The following is an 11,065-nucleotide window of genomic DNA, read 5'->3' as shown; positions in this document are numbered from 1 at the left end:
ATATCAGAGATGCATCAATGATTCAACACCACAGGATTTAGAAGAATGGTCCATGTCTGCACCACAACAATAAACATCTCTATTACATATTGTGTCAAAGTACTCCCTGCTGGGAATATATACTAATGTTTATTTATCCTATTTACATATATAAATAATTAAATATGCATTACTGTGCATATTGTATGTTCCTCTCTGATACTTGAGTGTATACTATAAACACAAATGCACAGATCAAAGCTTATTACTGGGTTTTGTTGTTGGTATTGTCTGAGAAGGAGAAGTATGTGAAAAGGATCAGCACCTACAGTTAGCATGGCCCCAACAATCACCGGAGAATACCTGTCATCTTTTCTTTTTAATTGTAACTTTCTTGAATAAAAGAGGACGTATGAAGATAAAAGGCAATCAAAGGACCACAGAGTATACATGACTCTGGCCAAAGTGTTAATAAATGTCTTATTACTGGCCACTTGTTATTTTGTTCCAGTAATAGCCCCCCTTCTTTCAGCCTCTTGCAGCTAGAAATTAACATATTTCTTGCTCTTAGAATTTCAAAAATAATTTGATTCTGTCAGGAACGAGGGGAAAGATTGCAGAGGAGCTACAAGTCTCAACCCAATTAGTGACCTCGTTCACTGAGCACACATCTCGTCGTCCCCCCTCCCTCCTCCTCTCTTCATCACACTTTCAATTCACTACCACCCTTCATACCCCTCAAACCTCTAAACCCCTTCTTTTCTTCTCTGCTGGACTTTCTATTCTCCCACTTCTGTCTTCTCTCCTGTTTCTCTTTGGGTTTTTTCTGCACAAATTAGTCCATTTTGCCCCAGGGATGAGACCACGGCGGTTAAATCAGACTGGGGCGAGGTTATATTTGGAGTGTGTCGAGAGAGAGAGAGAGAGAGAGAGAGAGAGAGAGAGAGAGAGAGAGAGAGAGAGAGAGAGAGAGAGATAGGAGAATATAGACAGAGTAGAGAACGAAAGAACAAGAGATAGAGAGAGTAAGAGGATAGAGATAGAGAGAACGACAGAACAAGAGAGAGAACCGAGAGCGAGAATAGATCTCTCGGCTGAGAGTAGAGCTTAGCTAGTAGAGACATAGCACCCTATAGAGAAGACGATATATATATAGCATATATATATCTATATATCAGCTAGAGATAGACGTCCATATATATCACATATAGACACATAGATGAAGAGAGAGATAGATATAGATAGAGATATGAGAGACGAGAGAGATAGAGACATAGAGTATCTATAGCTAGAGATATGGGATAATATACATCTATCTCAATATATATAATATATAGCTCTCTTATATTTATCTCTTAGATATGGTCTCTATAGCTATCTGTATAGCTTATTCATCTCTCCATCTCTCTCCCTTATATCTCTATATTTTCTCTCTCTAGTCTCTCTCTCTAGCTCTCTCTCTCCCCCCTGAACGAACATCAAACAGCTGGGTGATATGACTGCATGGCCTATTTTACATCCACGAATCGGATGAAATTGGATTCCCAGGGCACGTTGAGCTGACAATATTAGTAATATCAGTTTAATAAAAATCTCAAACTCATTTGAAGCTGCTGTCTAATTACCACCAACACACACGGATAATAATACTGCTCGCGTAATGATAATAAACATAACTTGATGAGTTTACCCCTGTAAATATCATTGCTCCCATTGGTTTGACACTGCTTGCTATTATTTAGAGTGTAACAGTGTTTTCATATTCGGCCCACTGTTTGGGAGCGAGGTCGTCTTTGCGAGCTTGTTTTTCAACAGAATCCAGAGACTAAAAAAAGGGTTTAGTCTTCATTTTTGTTATTTCCTTCCCTCCACGTTTCAAGAGGATCTGAGGTGTCATCACCTCGCCAACTTCCATGATTCATACTTACGTAATGACATGAAGTGTGCTGAATCGTTAAGAAAATAAGTGTGGATGCCAGGAGGGACAGACATTCAGACCACAGTATGAAGCTGAACCTGAGACCAGATTCAACAGCAGCTTTCACTGTCAAACACATTCAATAAACGCTGCTTCAATAGGAATAGATGTGGAACTACCAGCACATCAATATGCCGTTAAACTACTAACAACATGTAGTTCAATACTAGTGGGGGTGACATTAACACTGTGTAGTTTGGTGGCCAACAGGTCAGGTTTGAATTCACAAAAACATTGTGCCAAATGTTGCAGGTATAATAACCTTTTAGCCTCTTTGAGCTCATTGTTTTGGTTTTATGGCACAGTACTGTTTATAAATATGAATTTCTTACAGCTTGGTGGAGACCCAAACAGTGCTAAAAAGAAGAGCGTCCCTCTGTCACCGTTCTGTTCCTTTAAGGCTTGCTTGCCCAGTAGTGTGTCACTCCCCTCACTCACCTGCCAGCCATGCCCCCTCTGCAGCTCACCTGACTCTCCCTGCTGCAAACAATTTGGTCTAATTAGTATTTAAGCCTCCTCTGGCCTCCAGTCCCTTGTCAGATTGTACTCTGCATCATGCAAGTCTTTCCAGCGCGCTTTCCTAAACAGATCTCTCAATGCCCGCCCCTGACCTTCCTCCTTTACCCGTTTCCTGACCCAGCCTGGATTCCTTCAACCTGCCTCGCCTCACTTGCCCGTCCCTGACTTACCCCTCGCTGCTACCTGTTGGTTTGTTCTTGTGGGTTATTATCCTCCCGCTGTGGATCTGTTTACCCTGCTGTAACCTGCTCCTGACCACTAATAAAAGTCATTACTGATTATCCTTGGTTTCCTGTGTGCTACACTTTGGTCCATCATCGACTTGTTGCTATATGTCTGCTGGATGAGTACGTCACGTTGACAGGTATGGAGTACTTAGACACACATCAACAGTATATCAGAACTATGCGCCTGTTGCCCCCCTTGTGGCTGAAAAGGAATTCATGCAGCTTTTCTCCATTTCTAGTCGGCCTTTACTCCTTTTGTAATATAACGCCAACATTGTAATGTGTAAACGTGTCATTTCCATCTTTTTGTATCAGGACAAAGTGGGCTATCGTAATATCTATCTGGAATAATGGAAATTGATTCTCACAGATAGTATTTATTTAAATCACACATAGCACAAGCGTGAACAAAACCTTTGCCTTTTGAAATGTATTCTTCTAGGCCTTTGTGATCAGGGGGGAATACACTAACGCAGATCAAAAACTGTCACATTTCTTTCCGTCGCTATTCGTTTTTCGTCTGAAAAGTTAATTGTACCATCCTAGGCAGATTACATAACATCACATCCAGATATTTAAATCCCAGCACCGCTTTTTTTCGAGTTTAAATGCAGATTTTTCTCTTTTTGATCTACAAAGTTGGTAAACATCATCAGGTTTCACAGTAAGTCCCTCACAATACAAGAGCCATGACTTCCTCTCTCTGGAGCTGTCATCCAGCAGCAACAATTCAACACATCATTCAGGCAGGATGGAGGAGACAGACTGACTGACTCTCACACCAACAGTTACCACAGAAGACCAGAATTCATTGCAACTTAATAAGAATGACATCGTGTTGCTACAGCTTTGAAGGCTTCATCTGTTTATCTCCTTTGAACAGCCACATCCAAAGTAAAACCAACCATACATTATGTATACAAGGGATGTTTCACTTTCAGCAGAGTTGCATTCGTGTGAATATGACGAATACTTTAGACTTTTATTACCTGAGACTGCCGGCATCAGTAGATTTAGTGCCGCTTTTGCTTTCGGGGTTGTCATAATAGTTCACGATGACAAAAATATCAAATGCCCTACTTTTAATTGCAACGTTAAGTATATTGGGGAGAACTTTTCTCAAATACGTCAACTGCTCATTTTGAATATCTCTCCTAGGGAGTGCTGGATTTAAGAAAGTGTAGGAGGATACAAAGGGGATCTTTCCTTTGAGTGAGCCTTTAAAGTATGTTTACCCTGCACTACCTCCTCTACAAGTGTTACCAGCTTCACAACAAAGGAGTGTGTATTCCTCCACACCAAGAGAACCAAGACACCACTGGGGAAAATGGTGTTTCTTTTGATAAATGCATTATCTACAGCTACTCCGTTTGAAAACAAATCCCACTGAAAAGGCGAACTTTGATGAAATGATGCAGGAAAGAACGCCAGTTGTCAAAACCGTTGCCACAAGAGACTCGCAGTTCAATATTGAGATGCCATACATTTCATCCAAGATTTAATTTTCTGCATGAATCGCAGACTGAGAAAGTAATCATACGGACGCGTGTCATCATTTAGACGAGTTGTCATCGCAGAATTACAATTTCAATATGGCAGCACGCATCTGTCATCCCCAGATTAGACTTTGCATCCAGCAGGTGAAGTATAGGTGAAGTACATTACACAGCTGACAAAGCTTTCCCTACGAATTGTAAAGCAATGGCGGCTATTTGTCATGAACAATATGATCAGTAATGTACAATATATATATATGTAAATGTTCAACAAAATGTGTTTACACATTCAAATAACACTGAGAAAAGGATTTATTCAGTGTGAACACAGGAGCACGCACTCATCAGTATCTCTAATAGCATAGAACAAGTCCAAGATTGATTGATTTTTCTTCTCTCTCTGATAAATCTCTAGCATTATCTGCAAACTAATTCCAAACTCTATTGAAGTTTAAATTGCATGTTTCATGCATATAACTGACTGGTTCCTCTGACCATTATTCGTCACCAACAGAGACAATTGAAATGATTGCCATTTATCTCCGACAATCGTACACAGTCTAGCGAAGATCATGGATCTCATCAGTATAAGTGCATGTGTGCATTCATGCACGTGTGCATGTACAAATGCGTTGGTTTTGTGTCCATTTGTTGAGCCTATGAATAATAATAAGCACCCTGGGACAGCAGGAGCTTAGTACATGGGGACTTGGGAAGAGTTGTCGGTTTAAGTATTGAGTGTGTACCGGAAGCTGAAGAGCAAGGCTCTGACATCTCTCCATTATTGCATTGTATGAGTGAAAAAGTTAGTAGTCTAGTAATAGATGAGATCTTCAATGTGCATTGAAAGGTTGCTTGCTGCTGCACACCTCTGCATAAGCAAGTCCAAGGTTTTTCTTTATAATTGTGAGTCAGCTATGCACAGGACATTACATGAGTTACAAAGTCTTGCTGATGAATAATATGACTCTGCTGTAGATCAGGGTTTAGTCGCTCCTTTTTCAACATCCGAGCGTTTCCTTCTGTTTTCACAAGTGACCAGACACATGACATGGTCAGAAGGTAAGCCGCTGAGGAATGTCATGGCTGAGGGGAAACACTTAAGATCCAAATAAATGTCTTACTCCACAATCTTGTTCATGTATGCTAAAAATGCTTTATGATGTGGACCAAAAGCCTTTTTTTGGTGTGCTACACTGTATAATAAATCTTTATATACCGTCTGTGGACTAGCAAGTAGTTGCGGCACCAGTGTATGTGGGATAGTCAAAATAAACAATGTCCAAGTTCATTGCATCTAGGGGTTGCGATGTCGGTTGTTCCACCACTTTAGTCCAGGCTGACATTTCTCAATAACTATTTGATGGATTGCTATGAAATTAGGTAAAACTGGTAATCACCTGACTTTCCATTAGGCGCCATCATCAGGTCGTCATTTTAATTAGTCCAATACTTTGGTTTAAGAACAAACTACTGCAAAATAATGACAGTTTTTAGGGCAAAGATTGTAGCTTCATGGCAGAGAGGAAAGGGCTAGTTAGTATGGTCAAATCTAGGGAAGACCATTTCTGCCACAAAAAGAAACAAATAAGATGGAAACTTAGTGTTGTGAGGAAAAATAGATTCTGTAAGTCATTATAATGACACATTTCTCAAAGTAATGACTTAGTATTTCTAAATTATGAGAAACTTTGTCTAGATAATGACCTACAAATCTCGAAATTATGACATAGGCTTTCTAGGCCAGTTTTTCACATCATTTGGAGATATTAAGTCAATATTTTGAGAAGGTTTGCCATTATTTTGAGATGCTAAGTCATTATTTTGAGATGCTAAGACATTATTTTGAGATGCTAAGCCATACTTTTGCGAAAGCTTGTCTTTATAATGACTTACAGGTTACTTTTTTCATCACATTGGTAGAAATGGGCCTCCATACAATTTGGTCTATTAAAGTTTTGTTGTCATTCAGAGAAATATATTCTTTAAACCCAGCCACTGCCGTGGTCTTTGTACGGTTAGTGCAACATGAAGCTGTATTCTCTGCTGTCAGACGCTTTATATACCACAGCCGTTGAGAGGACCCGCCCCCCGTGTTCCCACCACACACAGGGCCGACAGTGATTAGCTCATCGCGGCTGTCAGTCACGCCTCTCTGCCGTTGCTTCCTGTGTGAGCCAGTGGATTCGGTCTGTCTGCAGCGAGTCTCCGGTATGGGCAGCTGCCTCACTCCTCAACTTTTTACCGGAGATTTTAACACAGTTACGAGACATTTGACACGGTTTATATCATCTAGAAATGGATTTCTGAACGGAATAACCCGAAAGTGAGTCCGACGAGAGTTAATTCGACCGTTTAAATTCATTTTTTTGTTGTTCGAGTTGTTGAAAGGAAGAGGGGAAAATGCCAGTTGCAACTCTTCTGCCTTTTACCGCGACCCCGAATAGGAAGTCTGTCAGCCCGACCTCTTTCAGGTTGACAGAGAAGTTCATTTTGTTATTAGTGTTTAGCGCTTTTATAACACTGTGTTTCGGGGCCATTTTCTTCCTACCGGACTCGTCCAAGCTGCTTAGCGGAGTTTTCTTTCATTCCTCCGCGGTGGAGACCAACACCCGCACCGGTCCGGACAGCAGCGACCCAGGTCCGGCTGGAAGCGACGAGAGGGTCCTGGCCAAAATCAAGAAAGACCACGAAAAAGCTCTGTTAGAGGCCAAGGATACTCTACAATTACGACCCGACGAGATAAAGCAAGCCATTTTAATTGAGAAGGAGAAAGTTCAAGCGAGTATAGGTCAAGGTGGGAAAGATGTTAATAATTTACCTTTCGTTGAGTATCACCGCCCACCCGGGGCAACTGGACATGAACCTCTGGACCCCGAAACCAAGGACCGGCGGGCCAAAATCAAAGAGGTAAGGATCTGTTGAGCTCGCGCACTGTTTGTTATATGAAAAATAACGACACGCCAAACTCCACCAAAGAAACTGAAATTTAAAAATGTTCTCTGTTTATGGCAGTTGGTATTAATGGTAAAACATGACTAAACAGCCTACTTGAATCGTTCATATCCCCTCTATTATTCGGCTTACTTATGATACACAAAAGAGCATTACATGTTATGAAATTTTAACTTTTACATAATGTTGGCTTGTTATCTCGAAAGTCTTCTCCGGCGATATTCCTCGCGGGAAGCGGTGGCAATGAGTGTAGACCAAGTATACAACTTGTGTATTTACCGAATCAAGGCTGACCATAGTGGCCGAAATGCGCAAAATATCTAGTAGTGGTTAGCTTAAGATCGTATGCCATGTTGTCATATCTACGTACACCTACCAAATAATTTGACACATTAATTTAACGGTTTTTTCAACGGAATTTGGTGTGGCGTTTTTTCTTTCCACGAAATGTAACAGCAGTCAGTTCCTGGGGGAAATCAAGGAATGCATGGGGGAGCCACCGCCCCCCTCCGGTCTGATATACCTGTCTTTCAAGTTTCCCGTGTCAGGACAATACATGGCTGATGTTCAAGAATATGAAGGATTAAATACATTTTTTAAGCCTGTCACAGATCTTAATATATGACCTAGATTAACGGTGTACGCCACAATTCATAACCCGAAGATTGGGTATTTTAAGATGACCTGCAAATTCATGCTTCGTTTGAAAGCCTGACTTGTATAATAATATTATTATTACATGTTCCTAATTGGAGTTATAATTCAGTCTCCTAATTATTTGTCGAGATAGTGTCGCATGACCAATATGACTTGTACTTAATAGCTTGTGTGCCCCCTGATGTCCTATCAATATCATTCCACACGGTGAAAGCAGTGTGCAATGCTAAAGGTCCTGTCACACATCAGTATGACAGAAACGTCTGCCTGCGCATACGAACATTTGTCAGAGTCCAAATACGTCCAACTTTTCTTTGGATCAGAAAAGTGAACCTATACAGATACGCATGTCTAACCTATTGATGTCATATCACTTATTTATACAAAATGTATCAGACGAATGCATAACGTATACAAAAATATGGCGTATACAAAATATCAGCTGGTGTACGATATAAGGTAAGGTACAAGTAGTATTCGTATTCGTGCTTCATAAGATATGCAGACGTTACTTACGTTAGACATACGTGAATACTATGTGAATATTTACCTACGTGAATACTTGTCTACGTAAATACAGTACGTGAATACCTATGTGACTACGTTAGAGGTACGTTAGATATCGGCTACGTCGGCTGACGGTGAATCCTACAATTTATTGATAACTAGTGGATACCCTATTCCTACCCGATGTTAAGATGATGCCTGACGACGGAGTAACTTATTAAACGTGTTTCTACAGTACAGCTAGCGTTCAGCATGTTAGCCGTTCTCCAGCATCAGCATGACGTGAACCAGATGGCACTTTTCCAGCTCCGTTGTCCAGACGCTGGAAAAGTTGGACGTATTTGGAGCTGCTTTTCATACACGCCGGCATGTTTCTGCCGTACGGAGCTGTGTGACAGGGCCGTGTGTCTGGCGTGTTCGGCGTGTCGTCTGTGTCCTTCAAGCGATCACAACTTACCCTTAATTTCTATCAACCTATTGCCGATATTTCGTATGCGCCGTCATACGGATATGTGTGACAGGGCCTTTAAATCTGAATGGCACACTTTACAAAAAGCACGAGTTTGCCCGACTCTGCTTTTTAATAAATAAGGGAAGGTCTCCTCCCATTTGTCTCGTTACTTGCATAAAGTTTGAACTTGTTTGGCAGGTACAACTGCGTCTCCATCTATCTCCCGTTCACTGTGACTCATCCATATGTTTTCGTCTTCTTCTCTGTTATTGTTCCTGTTTTCTTCTGTGTGTTTACTGGCGGATAACGTTTTTCAACTAAAGTTAAACATAATACAGCCATCTGCTTTACAGGAGGCCACTTTACCACTTTACACCTTTTTTAAATTAGGCCTATTTTTATTTTGAAAGGTGACAGAAATATCTTAAGTGCTATTTAAATTAAGTTTTTTTTCTACGGGGTTTTCAGAGAGCAGTTATCGTAGATCTGCTCACTGAGGTGACTTGATTTCCATTTACTCATTCAGGTGGCTAACTGGTAGTCTCACGCAGAGGACCTTTAAGTGAGTGAGCAGATTGGGTTTTGGTGTCCTTAAGGGGTGGATGAGTTGGAAGACATATATAATTGCTATTATTTTGACTAATAATGCAATTTTGATATGATCCAGGATATTGGAGGGGAATGAATATTTTCCATTATTCTAATTTTCATTATTTAAATATATCAAAATGATCACGGTGTGATTTTTTTAGGGCGATACCAAACAAAGGTTTTTTTCTTAATTCTGTAGCATACTATTTGTAGACTGGGACATCTCTGCAGCACCACAATACTGAATTTGATTACTTTTTGTTCTTTTAGGAGATATTTATATTTCAGAAGACCAATCAGCCATTAAAGTCTAATAAATTCAGAAGATTTGATCAGTTATGCACCTTTCAAGACCCCGAAAACATAAGATTGAACTTTATTACTATATTATGTTAAACCAAAGCATATTTTATCGATATATCGCTGATCTTTCCGGCTGTAAACGCTGCCCTGAAACCTAAAAAGATCATTGTGTGTATTTGGTTTTTAAAGACGCACTGTTTGAAATGCTGATGAGGTATATTTATGAGCTTAAAATGGCATCTCCTGCCTCTAAAAGGGCATGCTGTCAACCACGCGAAGGAGATGTTAAACCATGCCAAATCATCATGCCAATAAGGGGCATACTGTGTACTAATGACAGTTGTTTGCTGATAGTATGCATCCTCCTGCCAACTGATTGTCATCACATTGGCTGTATCACAGAACTTATTTGTCATCTTATTGACCATAGTACAAACTCACAATCCTAACTTTGAATACCAGCATTTAAAGTGGAATAAAATGTCTTTAATCTGAAATTGCAACAGTTTACTTTCGGGACACAATATCTTAATTTATAGTATATACTGTGAATTTAAAGTGCCCTACAGAGCCCCTACAGAGTCTCTGTTTATGTTTTGAAATTTAACTGAACTGTGACTTTCCAAACAACAACAGTGAGCTGGGAGAAAAGTCAACATAACATCGGTCACATTAAAAAAGCAGCTGTTTTGTAAAGGCAGCAGTCTGTGTTTATAAAGTACAGTGGAAATGCATATTGTCTTGCTCTGGGCTATTTATTAAAAAAAAAAAAAGCCCAGATATTAAGTTCATTCAAATCTGAAAAAAGTACCACTGTTGCCAAGGGCATCAGACTGAACATTTCCACAAGTTGCACTGATGTGGCTTTTTGGAAATGTTTGAGCTCCAGCAGCATCACTGATATTTACATTTAGGTCAATGTTTTTCTACTGTTTCTGTTTAAAACATTTTTGCCTTCATCAGCTGATGATCTGTAGTTGGCTTCAGTCGTAAAACAGATTTAAACAGCATCTTTTTTCTTGAGATCACCTGCTTATTCCATGACAAAGTGTCAACATCAGAATTTGCCAACCAAGGTGGTCCAGTTGTGTTGAATCTTTAATTTGAGGGGACTAACGTCTCTGAGAGGTTAGTTAAAGTGGCATCCAATGCAGATGTGCTTTGCTGTGGCACTTAATTCCTTTTTATCTGCTGTGCAGCAGGCTCTTAAAAATGAAATAGATACGATTAACCTGACTGATCACATTTCTCGTGGCAGCTAAACTATTCCTTTGTAAACACCATCAAGCAAATCACCTCAAGACATTAACTACCATTATACATAACATATTTGGTGCCAATAAATGGGTACTCTGACACTGTGTTTGCACCCGCTCACCATTCCTGTGTGACAGCTGATAGA

The 11,065-nt window shown here is 40.1% G+C and overlaps 1 protein-coding gene across 1 annotated transcript in view; it reads left to right on the top strand.

The window, feature by feature from the left end:
- Nucleotides 1-6,306: 6,306 nt before the first annotated feature.
- Nucleotides 6,307-11,065, top strand: part of man1a1 (mannosidase, alpha, class 1A, member 1) — a 106,493-nt gene continuing 101,734 nt past the window's right edge. The window contains exon 1 of the mRNA XM_029462818.1: nucleotides 6,307-7,109. Coding sequence (XP_029318678.1) covers nucleotides 6,603-7,109 — 507 coding nt within the window. The 5' untranslated portion in view covers nucleotides 6,307-6,602. The remainder of the gene's footprint in view (nucleotides 7,110-11,065) is intronic.

This window comes from Cottoperca gobio, chromosome 24 (assembly GCF_900634415.1).
Source record: "Cottoperca gobio chromosome 24, fCotGob3.1, whole genome shotgun sequence".
Lineage (NCBI taxonomy): Eukaryota > Metazoa > Chordata > Actinopteri > Perciformes > Bovichtidae > Cottoperca > Cottoperca gobio.
Note: the sequence above shows the minus strand (reverse complement) of the source record. Positions and strands in the feature narration are given on the sequence as shown.